At 54.5% G+C, this 16,717-nt stretch overlaps 1 protein-coding gene across 11 annotated transcripts in view; it reads left to right on the top strand.

Annotated features, from left to right (window-relative positions):
* Nucleotides 1-4,737: 4,737 nt before the first annotated feature.
* Nucleotides 4,738-16,717, top strand: part of WT1 (WT1 transcription factor) — a 48,249-nt gene continuing 36,269 nt past the window's right edge. For 4 of the 11 annotated variants that reach the window (XM_068988439.1, XM_068988437.1, XM_068988436.1 and 1 more), the window contains exons 1-3: nucleotides 4,753-5,197; nucleotides 10,769-10,891; nucleotides 11,302-11,404. In XM_068988439.1, coding sequence (XP_068844540.1) covers nucleotides 4,753-5,197; nucleotides 10,769-10,891; nucleotides 11,302-11,404 — 671 coding nt within the window. Of the gene's footprint in view, nucleotides 5,198-8,974; nucleotides 8,985-10,768; nucleotides 10,892-11,301; nucleotides 11,405-16,717 lie in introns of those variants that run through there. The other 7 variants (XM_068988443.1, XM_068988444.1, XM_068988440.1 and 4 more) reach the window with 3 other exon arrangements.

Genomic DNA, 16,717 nt, shown 5'->3' with positions numbered 1-16,717 from the left:
TGTAACCTCAGACTGGAATTCCAGATGGTGCGCTCAGGACTAGAAGCAACTCTCAGCTCATCAATTTCATAGGCCTGCGTATCTGCTCTGGCCACGGCCCGGCCTCCATCCCCACTGTGGCATTAATGCAGAACAAATTGAGACATATCCTCTATATAATTAGTTCCAGAATTTAAAAAGATTTACGGTATAATAATAGAGGCAGCGCTGCGGAATCCTTTCATTGGGGACTCTCGCGGTGGCATCAGAACAGACGGGTAACCCTGACCGCTTTAGACACTGCGAGCCGGGGGTGGAGGAAAGGGGAGTTTTGCTTTGCGTACCTGGTAGCGAGCACCGGTCCTGGGACCCCAAACCAACTGAGTCTGAACCGTAGATGGTGGATTGGCCAAAAAGTCCAGTTAATTTTCAAATGAACGGAGGAAGCCGGGGGGTAGACAATAACAAAAGCCCTTCTCTTACTTTTTTTCAGTTTAGATAAATGAAGCTGGGATTTCCACCGTCTGCGCTGGGATGGAAACCAGCCTAAGCGCCTGCCGCGGCCCGGGGTAGGCAGACTGCTAAGAGCTGCAGTCGGCGGGGAGGAGAGAGCAGCGGTCAGACGCGTGGAGCTCGGGCACTGGCCTCTGCGCGAGGCGCTAAATCGAGCGCCGGTTCCTCCCGCGCAGCCCACCACTCCTTTCTGCTGTTTGCGGCCCCGGGCGCGGGCAGGCGGCCCCAGCCCTTGACAGATCGCAGCGACTCGGTGTGTTTATTCAGTTGTCGGCGGCCGCGGGGGTGACGCCCGGAGCGCGGCTCCGGAGTACGGTCTGGTCCCTGGGGCCGCGGCTACAGGGCCAGGCTGGGCGCTTAGTCAGATCCAGTTGACGGTGCCGGGGTCAGAGTGGTGTGGGGGTAGGGGTGGGGGTCAGAAGACCTCCCTCCCCGTCCCACTCAGCCTCGATTTAAAAATCTTGGAATAATTAAGTCCCTTCCAGGCCAGGATGAACTTTACCAATGACACCAAAGCCACGTAGCTTTCCAGCATCTCTCTTCCTCCTCCTTCCTTTCCTCTCCATTCCATTAGCTCTAAAGAGGCAGAGGGTAGTGGGTTAAGTTCTGAGAGGAACCTGGGTTCCAGCTCGGTTTTGCCACTAATTTGTTCAATGTCCTTGGACAATAATAATAAGAAACTGTAACGTTCATCGAGGACGTAGGCCAACACTATCTTCTGTCTACTCCTGAAGACCCCTTGAGGCTGGGTACTAATAGCTCATTATTCCATGTGACCACAAAGGAAACTGAGGCTCCCGGCAGCTACAGACTGCGTCTATGATCCTCCAGCTGCTGGTTACCTGGTGGGGAGCTGCGATCCCTTTCTCTGTCCACCAATCCCTTGCTCTTAACCACTGCACGCCACAGCTGCCTCTCCTCCCTCTGCCTGGGCCTCAGTTTCCTTTTCTGTAGAACGAGGAGTTGAATTTCTAGCTCTGCCAATTGGTGGTTCAGACCACATCCTCTGCCAGAGGTGTCCTCGCTATCTGGGGGTTGGGAAGGTGAGTGAGAGAAAGGAGTGGCCAGGTCTCCGCAGCCCTCAGACCCCTGGGACCTTGGGATGCCGCCGATCGCCCTACCTGCTGGGGGAGGGCAGAGGTTGGATCTTCTTTCCGACCAGACTGCCTGCCCAGCTCAGGGCGCGGAGGCTAGCCGAGCGCGCCCGTCCCCTGGGCAACCGCAGAGCGCCCGCTGAGAACGTTGTCTAGCGGAGGGAAAAGTGGAGAGCGTAAGGCGCCGGGTGAGCGCAGTAGTTTGCCGGCTTTCCAGGGTTGGCTCCGGGGCGCCTGGGCTCAGGGCACGGACGCGGGCGAGGCCGAGGGACCTTCGAAGACCTCATCTCGGGGGGAGGCTTCGGCTTCGGATGCACAGCACTTATTTCTCTGCGCTGTGGGTTGCAAGGGACTCCTCCCACCGCTTCGGACTACAAGGTCTGGGCGAGGGGGTACCCCAGAGTCGAAATGGGGATCGCATCACTGCTTTTCCCTCCCTCAAGAATTTTCAGGCAAGTAGAGTCCTAAATTTCCTAGCCCCCCTCCCCTTCCTTTCACCCCACCCCCAGGCGAAACCTTTTTTCCCCCCCTTAAAGTCAGAGAGTTAAGCGCTCTTGCTCTCTCTAGGATTCAAAACCACAAAAGGTCACAATCAAGCCACTCTTTTCCAAATACCCCCAACAAACTGCAAAGAAGGATAAAAAAGAAATCATCTCAAGCTTTCCCGTTTAGAAGTGGAAATCCCTGGCTTTTCATAAATGGCTCGCTTTCCCTCACAGCGCTTGAGCGAGTCCTCCTGAAGAAAAAACGACTTCGAAGTATAAGTAAGAACGAAGGGTGTGAGACAGGGGTTTGGGGCGTCCTAGGGGGCAACTTGGCCTGAGAAGCCTTATCTCGAGAGGCCTTTCTCCATCAAAAAGACATAAAGCCCATGTCCTCTGCCCAGCGCTGGAGCCCTGCTCAGGTTTACAGACGCGGCGTGCGGGAGAGGAATGGGCGGCCCACGACGAGTGTGGGCGAGAAGGAGCTGGCCTCGAGAGCCTTTTCACTTTTTTAAAAAGAGAAAGAAAAAGCTTCTGAGCGCAAACTTCGAAAAGTCAGGCACCAAAGTCGTGCAGAAAGGTGTCCATCACTGCGAACGTGGTCCGGGTATCAAATGGGTAGCGCCTGTTCCCGACCTTTGCCCTCAAGGCTTCCTGCGCTTCCAGGACAAGCGACCTCCAGAGGAGGGACCTGTACTTAGCGTGTAGGTGCCACACACGCTGCGGGGCCGCACCCAGAACTCCTGGCTTTTACTTAGCGCAAATTAATTAAAACCAAAGCTCCTTGTGAGTAAAGCAAGGCTTTAAAAACGCCCAGCTTCTTTATAAAACTGCAACCACCTTGATTGTTGCTTCACATGGGCTGGGCTGAACATCTTCGGGCCCCATCCGCGGCCAGCCTCGTGTCAGAGGCCAAGCGGCACCCGGCCGCTTCGCGCCCGGCGCTCCTGGCAGTCCCAGGCTGCGCCGTCGCCGCAGCCTCCTGGGTGTTTCCACGCGCCCCTGAAGCGCACTCCAATCCAGGTTCCCAGATTCTAGAATTCCCGCACTCCAAGCCCGGTTCCCTAGGCTTCTAGCCTAGGGTCTGTTTTCCGATAGAAGCCGACTATTTTAGAAAAACCAACAAAACTAAACAAAACCTCAAACACCTGTTCTGGGGCGCGGGACTCCCAAAGAATGACTAGGTGGAGCCAGGAACCTGACTTGGCTGCGCGGGGCTCTGGGAGCTCCCAACGGTAAGAACCCTGCCTTGGGCCGCTTGAGGTTCTCCTCCGTCCCCTTAACCTGGCTTGTGCCTCTTGGGCAGTCACCACGCATCCAGAGTGGTACTCCCGACTGGAATGAGCGGAGGCAGAGCTCAGCAGGAGCCGCTCCGGGAGCCAATCTCACCTCCAAGGACTTCGTGTCCAAACCTTCCTCACTCCCTACCCTCCACACTCGGCGCCAGGATTCTCCGACCGGAATCTGGGCATTTCCCTAAGGGTTTTCTTTCCTCCCAAACTAGTCGCCCTTCTGTTTTCCCGGCGTCACCGTCGAAGAGTTAGATACTCCTCACTAGAAAGGGAGATGAGGTGTCGCTGGCACCGATTTCAGGTACGCGGAAACCGCCTTTCTCTGGGCGCAAACCTCACCATATCGCCAGTCAATAGAATTACGCTCCGTTTATTAAATTGATGCAACCTCCAGGTCACCCACCTACGCCTGAGTCTGGCCTCTGGAATCCACAAAAAGCCACCCCACTCCCCAGTGACTCTGAGATTATGACCACCAGTCCAGTCTGACGGCTCCTGAAGCCAGAGCCGGACTCGCGGGCGCAAAGCAAGGAATCCGCCTTTTTGAAGTCCAGGAAAGTTCTCTGCAGCTATTCCGAAGTTCCCGCCCTCGTGGAGCCCCCTGCCCCTCCCTCCAACCCGCCCTCCCCGATTAACAACCCCATCCCCACCCTCACCACACAGGGATGCAGGGGGGACATTCCCTGCTCACCTGGAGCGGCTCGCCAGTGCCGCGAGGCGCCCACACTCGCGAAGGCCGAGAAGGGGAGGTGGGGGGAAGGCCTGTGTCCCACAGGCCAGCGGAGAACGCGTGGCGGGTAGGAGAGGAGGGTGTCTCGGAGAGGGACGCTCCCTCTGGCCCGCCCCCCACCCCCACTGCGAGGACGCCCCCAAGGAGTCGCGCGCCCTGCCTGGATCCGCTAGGGCTGCTGTGTGAATGGAGCCGCCGAGACTCCTGACTCCTCCTCCTCCCCCGCCGCCGGCCCCTCTTATTTGAGCTTTGAGAAGCTGGGGGCAGCCAGGCAGCCGGGGTAAGGAGTTCAAGGCAGCGCCCACACCCGGGGGCTCTTGCAACTCGACCGCCTATCCGCTCCCCCCGTCCCTCCCTTCCTCCCACTCATTCACTCACCCACCCAACCCAGAGCCCGGACGGCAGCCCAGGAGCCGGGGCCCCGCCGCCTCCTCGCCGCGATCCTGGACTTCCTCCTGCGGCAAGAGCCGGCGTCCACGTGTGCCCCGGAGCCGGCGTCTTCGCACACGCTCCGGCCCGCGCCTGGGTGCCTTCAGCAGCCCCAGCTGCCGGGGATCCGGGGTCCGGAAGGCATCTGGGCCAAGTTAGGCGAGGCGGAGTCGAGCGCCGAGCGTCTGCAAAGCCGGAGGGCCCGCGGAACGTCCGGGTTTGAGTCACAGCAGATGGGCTCCGACGTGCGGGACCTGAACGCGCTGCTGCCGGCCGTACCCTCGCTGGGCGGCGGCGGCGGTTGCGCCCTGCCCGTGAGCGGCGCGGCGCAGTGGGCGCCGGTGCTGGACTTCGCGCCCCCGGGCGCCTCGGCTTACGGGTCCTTGGGCGGTCCCGCGCCGCCGCCGGCTCCGCCACCACCGCCGCCGCCGCCGCCGCCTCACTCCTTCATCAAACAGGAGCCGAGCTGGGGAGGCGCGGAGCCGCACGAGGAGCAGTGCTTGAGCGCCTTCACCGTCCACTTCTCTGGCCAGTTTACCGGCACCGCTGGAGCCTGTCGCTACGGACCCTTCGGTCCTCCTCCGCCCAGCCAGGCGTCGTCCGGCCAGGCCAGGATGTTCCCCAACGCGCCCTACCTGCCCAGCTGCCTCGAGAGCCAGCCCGCTATTCGCAACCAGGGTAAGCGGGCAGGGGAGCGCCCCCTGCACGCGGGGCGGTGGCCGCTGGGCTGTGACCGCGCGCGGGCACTCCCCTGTCCTACCCCTTCCCTGACCACAGTTCTTACCCGGTCGCCTCCCCAAGGACTGTGAGGGTAGAGGAAGCCGCAGCTGGGGGAGACAGGAGGCCCGGGGAGAGGAGGAAGTCCACGGCGTGGGTTCCCGACATCCTCCAGGGCGGGGAACCGGGGAACCGGACCCTTCGCATGAGCCGGGAGGTCATCTGGGGGCCCTTGGACCCCAGGAAATTCCCAGACTATTCCCCGTGGGGATGGGAAGCGGGAACCGGTGCAATGCCTCACTCTGCCTCGGGAAGAGGTTTTGTCGCCTAAGGCACCACCAAACTGTCGGCAGGCATTGGCGTTTTAGGACCCTGGATTCGGAGTGGGACCAGCGCGTGGTGAGCAGCCCTTGCTGCGTCTGCCCGCCAAAAATGCCAGGAGCCCTCTGGCCCGAATGGAGGCACCATAAGTACCTTGGAGTAAATGAATGAGCTGGAGACAAAATAGTGGCTTTCCTAGATCCATGTCCCTGTCTGCGTTTGGCTCCAGTGTATAGTAGTATACAGGTGGATAGCTCCTGGGTGCCAGGTCAGGTGCGGCCACGCGGGCTCCAGGGCTGGAGGAGAACCCCGTTTATCCGATTCCAAACCCTGCGCGACGGGGTCCTACCACAGGCGGTGAAATGAGGCCAGAGCGCCGGCTTCCTTCCAGCCCGCCTCAGGCGCCTCCTAGTCGTTGAACCCGGGTTGTAGCTGGAGAAAGATTTTTGCAAGACTTGAAAGTTAAAACAAAGAGAGGTTTATTTTCCGTTTTCAGTCCTCGTACAGCAAGGGACACAGCTGTAGGTTTCTCATCTTGAGCCGTCGCCCGCTTTTTCTCAGGGACCAAAGCAGAATCAATTACGCCGAACTTCTGCATTTTATTTTGTTTATTAGACATATGCGCTGTTATGAACCTAAACCAATTCTGGTTGATTCGATGTTTTAGGAGATGCTTTAAAAACGCAGGAGCGGATGCTTTTCCTAGAGCAAAAATTCGCTCGGGCCTAGGACTAGTCTGTTTTTGGAATGCGTGGGTTGGGAGCAGAAGAGTGCATACTGTTTGCAGGAGGTGCTGGGGCGCCCAAGGAGCGCGGAAGAAGGGCGGTGTTCTTCCCGCTTTCCCGCGCAAGTTCTAAACGCGTATCTTCTTTCGCGCGACCCCATTCACACCCAGCCGAGAGCACCTGGCCCGCCAGAAGCTCTGGCGAAACCGAAACCACCCTCTTCTCTTCGTTCGGGGAATCTAGGATTCATGTCCTGTGGAAAACCTCAAACCCACCCATGAGGTCCCTCCACTCTTAAGTCTTTCGCGAAGGAAAACTAGTGTTTGGAACTCATGGAGTATTGGAACATCTCAGTGAGGATTGCAGACTCTTGTTCTCTGATCGTACCACATCTAATTAGCACGTTGGTGTAACCTTTGGTAAATCTCCAGGTCTCAGTTTCTCTTTCTTGTAAGAGAGCCAAGACGCCCAACCTGATGTCTGACTCTGGTTTGAAGTTCTATGCTACATAAGTCCGACTCCGCCCCCGCCCCCCAACCCGGGTTCTAAACACAGAAGGCAGCAGCCACCTAAACTTGGTTGGACCTAAAAGAGCAAGACTGGCAGGCAGGTGTATGAGGTGAGTGAGTCTCTGTTTGGTAGTGCACTATTTGAAGACAACTTAGAAACCATTTAAGTACCCCGTGTGCAAAATACCATTATCATTTTGAGTCCATCTAGGTTCTGTAGGGTTTTTGGAACCAGGACTCTGTGGCTTTGCTTGGGTCCTTGTGTCCAAACTTCTACAGGGTCATCTGATGCCCAGATTTCCATCAACTCAAGTCTCAGGGTTGAGACTGTGGGCTTCCTAGCCAGCCAGCACTACACGTAAGGGGAAAAAATCTTAATTCCTCTCTAGAGGATAGGCCTGAGATGTCAAACAGAAAAGGGGCTTGGGAACTGGGGACCACGACTAATAGGTAAAGGAGCCTCCCCCGCCCCAACATTCTGGGAAATTGCTCAGTAGAGAGGCCACAGACCCAGGCCACAGCCTGTAAGCTGGTTCCTGTCTTTAGGCTTGGGTTTTCTCTTGTGATAAAAATATAAGGGGTCATGCTTGCCCAGTCTGTAAGTCACTTGGCAGCTGGGAGTTGGGGTGGGATGTCAGAAGCCACTTGTGGCTCAGCCCTGGTGTTGGCAACCAGATTGGGCCCTGAGATTTCAGATTTATTCTCTTGATTTCTGGGCTTCCTGCAGCTCCCCCAGGAATGTAGAGTCTTGGTGGGAGGCTTGAGTTGGGGAAAGCAAGGGCAAGAGTTCCTTCCCCATAGCCCATCAGCTGGCCAAAGTCAGTTCCAGGGGAGAGGAGTAAAGATTCTGGATCCCAGTCTCTAGGCAGGGCAACCTTCGATGGCTCAGGGGAGGAGACAATTGCTGGCACTCTTGCCTATCTCCCCACTCCAAGGTATCATACCTCAGTTGAGTTTTTTTTTAGTTTCTTAATTATACCTGTATTCTAATCTTGCTTATAAATACTCATTCAGGAAACATTTATTGAGCACTTATTCTGTGCCAGGCACTGGAGACTGAATGTTAAGAGAGAATATCTTATCCTTTGTAAGAAGCTCACAGCCTGACACTGGAGTAAATCTAGACTCTAAGAGATACGGTGTCCAGGAGATCTCTCTCTGGCCGAACCTGGACCCAAACCCAGACCATTCTAGGCTATTTCAACCTCCGTTTCTAGGGGTCTTGGCCTCCATGTTGAGATGGATTTCTTCTTCCCTGCTGGACAGGCATGGAACCCACTGTAGCCTGGGTGTGACCCTTGGGGAATTTGTCAGGAGGGTGAGGACTTGCATTCCCAAACAAGTGCGAAGTTTGGGAAGGGAAGAGGAAGACTGCTTGAGAGTCTTGAGCGATTTCCCCAGACCCTCTGACGCTCAGAACCCTATCCCTGGAGGATACTTGGTTATCATTGGGCCACCTAGTGTCACAGGGGGACACCAGCACAGCCCTAGGGCCAAGGGCGCCCCCCTCGGGTCGCTTTGGAGAGGGTATTTCGTTGCTAGATAACCTTCCCGTATGCTGCCGCTGCCGCAGCTGCGGAGTCATCATTTTCAACCCTTGGGACCACCTTCCTGATTGAGCCTGCTGTCCCTCCACCCGTCAGCTTCCGCGGGCCATACTGTTCCCGGACTCCTCCGCTGCGGCGGGCGGGGGAGAGAAGCGAAAAGCGTGTGTCGCTGCTCCACGCGGTCAAGGTTGCACTGCTTTGCCGGGCCGAGAGGAACCGTGGGAAAGGCGCTACCTTGGCCGCTCGAGCCTCTCCCTCTAAGGCCTGTAACAATATACAAGGAATCTTTGAACACGCTGTCCCCTTTGGCCGGCAGCTGTCCCTCCTCCGGCCCCCGGCCCCCGCCTCCGCGCTCTCCGCGCTTGGCTCAGTGCAAGGCCCGGGACCACGCGCTCTAATCAGTCCCGCATCCGATAAGCTTCTAATTTAAAGGGCCCTCTCCCCTCCTCTATGAGGGCGCTTTCACCGATGTCCACCCCCTCTCCGGGGATGGGGGCCTTGGGAGCCTCGCGGGGCGCGGAGTTGAGGCAATCCACGCAGGAGCGGCCTCCCGCAACCCCTTGGCCCTCGCCGCGCACCTATGGTGGCGGGGGCCGCCTCCGGGGACAGCACGGTGCTCCGGCCACTGGCTCAGGAATGGAGAAGGGTCCGTCTAGAGACAACTTATTTGTCGCTCCTGTTTCTCCTCTTTATTTAAAAAACAGTTCTTTCAAAATTCGGCCTTCCCCCTGTAAAACTGGGCGCTCCGAGCCAAATTTCGCTTGTCAGCTGATTGGTAGGCCCCAAACAGCGCGGCCTCCGTTCCCAAAAGGAAGTGCCTGGAAGCGCCAGCGTGCTCACCCACTCCTGACAGCTAGCGGGCCGGGGGTTATCGTTGCCCACTTAGCAGGCCAGAAATAGAGGCCTCTGGGGTCATGCAAATTGCTAAAGCTGGTGGCTTCTTAAGTTGTCAACCTGTGGCGCCAACTGGTGCGAGAGACTTGTACAATTCGTTTATTAAGACCTGCTCCAACCTTCCCTACGGCTCTTTAACACATCACATTCCCCAAAGTGGACTGTAGAAGCTTGGTTATTGTTTTTGTTTTTTTGTGTGTGGGGGTGGGGCGTTTAAAAGACGTGGGTTTTACCTTTCACTATTCAGTCTAAGTCTTCAGGGACGTTTGTTGTAGAGCCCTGATTATGCCTGGGGCAAGAGTTGGAGAATGAGGGTTGTTTGACTCACCCTACTCCCAAGAATTGAGGAGGGGGGGGGTGGTTGGAGGCTCAGCTCAGTGCAAGAGGCGGGGCCCAGCGAGGGCGGGGTGGAGGGACTGGGTTCAGCCCAGTGGCCCTGCAGGGAGCCGGTGTGAGCTTCTGGATTAATATTCCTCACTTGGCCAGGACCTCAGTTCAGAGACTACGGAGCCTGTCTCCAGGAAAGGACCCCACCATTGGGTTCAGGACTCAGAACTGATCCTTATCTTAGCTGGAGGATGCTTTTCCCCCAGAGGCAGCTACAGTTTTGCAGAAGCCAGTGGGGTAAATGTTTCAAGTACTTTGGTGACAGTAATCACAGGAGACTACGTTTTTTCAACCACCAACACGTGTTTTTTTTCCCCCTCACCTTCGGAAAGCTGGGGAAGAATGCCGCGACATTGCCTTCGGTTTCTCGGCAGGGAAACTGAGGCATTGGACCCCGTGCGTACCATGTATGGAAAGGGAGGTACACTGTCAGGCACACTCTGAAACGAAAAGGTTTCCCGGCCTGGGACGCGAGGAAGTCGGCCCCTACAGTGATGGTCACAGTCCGATCCGCAGGGCGCGAGCTGGGTCCGAGGAAGTACGGAGGAAGGCGCAGGGTCGAGGCCCGCGGGCCCAACTTGAAAGGCCCCCTTTTTTTCCCCCTCACCAGCTTTCCCGAGGGCTTTGGGTGTCAGTGGTGTCGGGTCGCGCAGCCTCAGACAGATAACATTACTCAGTAATTACTCTCCCCCATTTAAAGCCCAGGCCGTTTAACTGGCCCCGAGTAATTAATGAAAGTTGGTGCGCGGGCCTCTGATTTACGGCTCCGAGTCAGCGCCGGGTCAGCCGAGCAGATCCATTGTGGTCGCCCGCCGCTGCCCCTGCGCGAGAACCGCGCTGTTTTGTTTTGGGGGGAGAACGACTTTCTCCGCCGAGCGGCTGAAAGTTTTCATACTGGCGAGGTTTGGTGCAGAAGCCGTGGACGTCGTGAAAGACAAGGGCGTAAATAAATTGGGAAACTGTGGGGAGGTCTGGATTTTACTCGGGAAAGGGCGGGGAGCATGTCCCGAAGTCACACTGGGCCCGGCTTCCCTGGGGGCTGATTGGGGCGGGATCTGAATGCGGGGCTGGGTGCTCCTCGCCCGGTTTCTGGTTCACAGGGTCCCTGACTCCCCGCTGACGCTGTTTCTCTCTCGGCCTCGTCCGCAGGATACAGCACGGTAACCTTCGACGGGACGCCCAGCTACGGTCACACGCCCTCGCACCACGCGGCGCAGTTCCCTAACCACTCTTTCAAGCACGAGGACCCCATGGGCCAGCAGGGCTCGCTGGGTAAGCCGGGGTGGGGGTGGGGGCCTTCTCCCCTTCTTCCATGCCACCCCTGCCTCCCCAGGAATTTCCAACCCACAGCAAATTGGGGAAGGGAGAAGAGGACAGCTAGAAGAATTTTAGAAATAGCCTAGTCTCAAAAGAAAAGATTGTTTTCCCCCACTCCGTTAGCCCCACTCCGCCGAGACTGCGAATGTCCAGAGGGTCTTTTCCGTGTTCTGTGCGGTGACTGCTTAAAATAAGGTAAAGGGGGAAGCTTAGCTCGCTGTGATCTGGACACCCGTCTCTCGGCACGGCCCCGGCATCCAGGCCCCCGTGCGCCCCGCACAGCCTGGGGGCCCAGCCCCCGCCCGCGGCCCCGCACCCCCAGCCCTCAGCGCGCGCGCTCACCCGGCTCTCCTGGCTCTCTGCAGGAGAGTCGCAGTACTCCGTGCCGCCCCCAGTCTACGGCTGCCACACGCCCACCGACAGCTGCACAGGCAGCCAGGCCCTGCTGCTGAGGACGCCCTACAGCAGGTAGGAAGGCGCTCCGCACCGGGTCTGGGCCCCCGCGACCCCGCAGGGGGCGCTTGAGCTGGCGGGCCCTGGAGTGTCCGCCGCCGGGCGGCCCCGCCTGCGAGTCCTGGAGGCCACAGGCGCCTCGAACCCACTGGGCTTCCTGAAGCAAATTAAAGCCCATCTCTTGGCTCCTATCTGAAAGACGTAGGTTTCCCGGTCTCCTGGTGGTCTTACTTTGAATATCAATGAGGACGGTTACCGTTTGGAGCTAAAGAGCAGAACTTTGAGGATTTTATTTTTATTTTTTGGTAAGGGCTCTTTGCTAGGAGTACTTCGGCCTCCTCGGGATCAAAGATTAAACCCGGGGTCCACTCCCACCCACTCAGCCAGTTTGTCTCCCTTTTCCAGCCCCCTCCTCGCGCGCTGGACACACTCGCCAGCCTTCTCTGGGACCATTTCGAGGGCGCGTACATTCGAGCCACCACCTTCTCCCCACCCCAGTCCCCCAGAGTCTCGGGTGCAGCAGCGCCCCGCAGCCCCGGACGGGGTGCGGGATTGCAGGCCGGAGGCTGCGGTGTCTCCGGGGAGACAGCTCCAGTCCGCGCCCGCCCTTCTTCCTGATCCCGGGAGGCGGAAAACCAGCTTCTTCTCCCTCCAAGCTCTTTTCCTGTCCCTCCTGCCTGCTCGGCGCTTGCTCCACCCTCCACCTTCTCTTCCCCCAAATTTATTCTTCAACTTTGGGTGAACTTGGCCGGCCTCCCGCGTCGCCGATAGGGTTGCCTAGTAACTACACCCGCCGGAGCCGGGAGGGAAGTGGCCGCTCGCGGCCTTTTGAGGCCGGGGATTGGGCGCGCATTACCTCATTTTCCACCCCCTACCCCCGACCCGGTGCTGCGGGGATCCTGATACCGACTGCCCCAGACTCATCTCCATCTTCCCTCCCCTCGTTTGGAAGACCCGGGGCTGACGTCAAGGGAAGGAGGTAGTGAGGTAATGAAGGAAGGAAAAGCGCCTGCCCTGGGAGATTGGTGGAAGGAATGGCCGCGCCTGGGGGCCCTCCAGTCCCACAGGTGGAGGAGGGGAAGGGGGTCTTCGTTTCCGAGCTCGCAGCGGCTCATCCCAACCCCAGCGCCCCGGAGTATTTAGGAAACCGAGCCCAGGACACTGGTCTGATTCTCCCATCCTGGGGAGGGACAGGGTCCAGCCCACCTACTTCTCTAGGCCTGGAGTACACAGACTTCGGAAACCTTTCCTTTTGACTGGGGAAATCCGGCATATCTAATCTGATCTTGGATTCAAGATCACGTTTTGTTATTTATTTATTTTTTCTTTTTTTACGCCCGACCTCCACTAGATTTTTTTTTTTTAAGAGAGAGCAGAAAAAAATAAAGCATGCAGTTTGCCCAGGTTCAGGAAGATTTCCTGGAGAAGGGCATGGCAACCCACTCCACTGTTCTTGCCTGGAGAATCCCGTGGACAGAGGACTCTTGTGGGTTACAGTCCATCGGGTAGCAAAGAGTCAGGACACTACTGAGCTACTAACACTTGCCCAGGCACAGATTGAATGATCACACCTTCTCATCTTCCTGTCTCCCTCCCTAGCTGGTGGAACCCAGTTCTGTTCTTGGTACAGTAGGCTCAGGGATCTGCTCCCGGCAGACATCTCTGCACTTGCACTTGGTGGTTTAACTCACTGGAATGGGTACAGAATCTGAAATCTCTGTTGTAAAGCACCTCCCCAACCAAAACTGAGACGGTGGGATCATTGCCATCTTTTTTAAGGAGCTGCTTCTGCCTGTTTCCAGATTGGCATTGCTCTTACTCTAGCCTTGGGGTAGGACGGGCTTTGAAATGGTTCCTGGTGGGATGACCTTGGCCCAGTCCTTCCTCCTTGGCTCCTGGTTGATGCCTCACCCCATGCAGAGAGGAAGACCTTGATGCTGGAATGGGTGCTGTTTAAATGGGCTGGGATACCTCCTTGGAGGTTGAGGACTCGGGAGCTTTGGAGTCTGATTCAGTAGTGACACAGCTACACGCATTTCTTACTACCCCCTCTTCCAAGGCTAAGTCCACCCTGTGGGTCTCTAAGAAGGGACTGAACAGCCTAGAAAGGAGTCAGGGATAAAGTGATCACAACCTCTGGCTTAACAGCAGTTCTCCAAACTGAGTCCCTGTGGTGGATTTTGACTTTCCACTGAATTTGTGGTTGCTATGAAAGTAGGGAAAGTCAGTTGGATTGCCTTTTATACATAAAAAATTTCACGTTTTCTAATCCATCTTCTAACTGGCTGCTGTATAAAGCACTTTTGTCAGGTTCATCTTTCAGAGTTATTTGCTTATTCCTTTCTTCTTTCTACATAATTGGAACTTCTTTGCTCACTTTTGTATAAATGTCATAAAAATACCATTTTCTCTTGTTATAGAAAAATTTCTAAGTAATAACATCTCCTGAAAAAACAATTTGTGACCCTGTAGGAAAAGTTTGCTCCCTTGAAGTTGGTGCTGCCTGAATCTTTGAAGCTCAATCCACCCTAAATTCACAATATTTCTAATCACCTTTCAAAAATCAGATACTTCCCCTGCAGTAATGATGGATGTACAGGTGTAGGGATGTTTTAGGATATGTGCATCCACATTACTACTGTTGTGTCATTTCCTTCTTTCCTACTTCTAAAAAAATTTGAAAGGTTATTTAAATGCTTTTGTGAATACAGTTTTTGAAAAACATAGGAAATGCAACTAAACTTTAATCACTTAGATATTCAGTGGTTCTTCTACTGGTCCCTGGCTCTGTTCCCTTTTCTGTCTAACATTGGGACCTTCTGGGAAAGGCTTGCTTATATTTTTTGAATTTGTATTTTGTTTGCCTTGTTGCACTTGCTAAGGCAGCCTGCCAGGACTCTTTGCCCTGCCCTTCCAAAGCTGCTTCTGTCTCCCCAGTCTTGGATTTAGTCTGGGGTTAGTGTATTTGGTATATACACTGACATTAAAGAAGCACTACACAATGTGAATTTGCTTTGAGGAAATTGTCAAAATTCTCTATTTGGAGAGAACTGTAAAGTGACTCCTTTTTTTCAGGTAACAGATCTGAGGAGGTATAGCTGTATACAGATGTGATGAATAGTGTATAAAAAATGACCCCAGTCTACTTATGGAAAGTGTTAAGAGATCATTTTCTCTGTCCTTCTCTGCCCCCCTCACCCCACATATTGAGGGTGGGCAGAGTTTATTCTGAAGGTCACTAAGGATTCTGGAGCCAGATTTCAGCCCTTCTGGAGCCCATCGATCATAGCTGGGTGAAAGCGCAAGCCCCGATTACATCATTGCTAGGCTTTATTGCATATTTTATGCTGTGGCATACTGTGCTACTTGCTTCACTCAAGTGACTCATTTTAATCCTTCTGATTACCTTTGAGGTTGGTACTCCCATCCCCACTCTGCTAAAGAAGAGATAGATTCAGAGACTCAGAGTAACTTGCCCAAGTTACCTAGCAATGAGAATCAGAACTAGGATTTGATTCTCAGTCTCTCTTGTCTTTAAAGCCCACAGGGATTCCAGGTCACTCGCTGTCCTCCACCTGAAATATTCCTCTTATATAGCACCTTTGCTAATAATTGCTTACATAAGCTTACTACCTTCCGAAACCATTCTAAGCACTTAATCTTACATTTAATCTGTAATTAAATGTAAGACTTACATGAGAGTTTCAGTAGGTTATCACCCCCATTTTGCAGGGGAGTAAACTGAGGCCCTTGGAGGTGAATTTGCTTGGTGAGACACAGTATGGGACAAAACAGGTGTGAGGCTCTGCATCCATCCTCTCTCCCGGCACCTGGCTGCCTGTCCTGATGCTTAAGGGCCCTTTCCTTCCCAAAGGTGCTGTCTGCCCTAGGTCTTGCTCAAGGAAGGTCTTATTATTCCTCACATCTGTGAAAGAAACCCCATTATCCTTTCGTTTTACCCATAGTTTTCAATCAAAATCGCTCTGTGGATCAGAGGCAGTATTTTCATCAGTCAGTACTGTAAGAGCTAACTTGAGCTTTCACTCCAAAAAGTCTTTAACTTACAAACCTCCGTCTTTCAAACTCCAGACTCCTCTAGCTTTGCTTTTACCAGTAGTGAGAACTAGTGAAGTTCAGTTCAGGCTCCTAAAGAAACACGCTGAAATGGCAGAGACCTTTCTCTTCACCCATCCAGACCCAGGGGGAGCAACAGCTTCCAGGGCCTCCCTGATTTTTGCTCGCCCAGAGCAAGGTCTCAGGGAAGGTGGGACCTCCATGCTCCTCTTGAGGGGAAGAAGTAGTGAAGTCCAGCCCCACTAAGCACAGTTTTCTCCTGATGGTGACCTACAACAGGCAGCTAGCAGGGCTTTCCCTACTCATGTCCCTTGAATCCTCTTCCACAAGTCCCCTCTCTGCTGCTGCTTGCTGAGCCCCTTAAAGCCAGAAGTCCTTGACCATGCCCATTCCATGGGTTGATTCTCACAGCTACTTTGAAAAGGAGTTCTGGGCCTGCAAAATATTCCCACACGCACTAATCTTTTTAGACATTATAGTTTGCTTTTCATTTTGTTGTTCTACTAGGTTTGCGTATCCATTTTTAGTAACTGTCCTACCGATTTAAACCAGAATGCTTATTTCCTTTGGCCCCTTGTCAGGTAAAACTTCAAATGCAGAAGCAGTAGTTGCTGATTTGAATACTTTTGATTGAATGGTGACGATTCACCAGAGATGAAGTTGACAGTGGAGTCTGTTACCGTACGGATTATCTTTCATGTGAGAGAAGCTTCTAGCAGCTTATAGAGCTTCTGGGGATCTAGTCAGTGGGAAGTACATGATCTGCCATTTAGGTTGGCCTTCAGCGTAGAATTAAATCAGAGAAGAGCTCCCACCTGAAGAAATAATAATAACGTCTCTTTTTACATGTTCGTCTACAAATACTTGATACGCTGTACAAGCTTCACTTAAGAAAATACTTGTGTCCCATATAGGTAGACATGAGGGCAGAAAGTTTGAAATGGTTTCCAGGGTGGTGGGCAGTGTTATCAAAGAAAGGTTTGACTTGAACTTGTCTCCAGGGAGCGGGAAAAACCTAGTTTCAAATATTCCTGCAACTTTTGTGCTGATCAAGTGTTTATGAATAGAAGTTAAAGCCCCGGTGGGTTTTTCTTTGGTTCACTGGTGAGCTAGAGAGAAATGACAATGCCAAGAGATTGACTGTAAAATGATTATTCACCATGGCCTGCTGGGCAGAAATTATTGAACAGGCCGCCTCCATGGCGCCTCGGAGGGAAGAACGCAGGAAAAAGTCTGTGTGGAAATTTGGCTGCA

This window comes from Capricornis sumatraensis, chromosome 16, assembly GCF_032405125.1.
Source record: "Capricornis sumatraensis isolate serow.1 chromosome 16, serow.2, whole genome shotgun sequence".
Taxonomy (NCBI): domain Eukaryota; kingdom Metazoa; phylum Chordata; class Mammalia; order Artiodactyla; family Bovidae; genus Capricornis; species Capricornis sumatraensis.
Note: the sequence above shows the minus strand (reverse complement) of the source record. Positions and strands in the feature narration are given on the sequence as shown.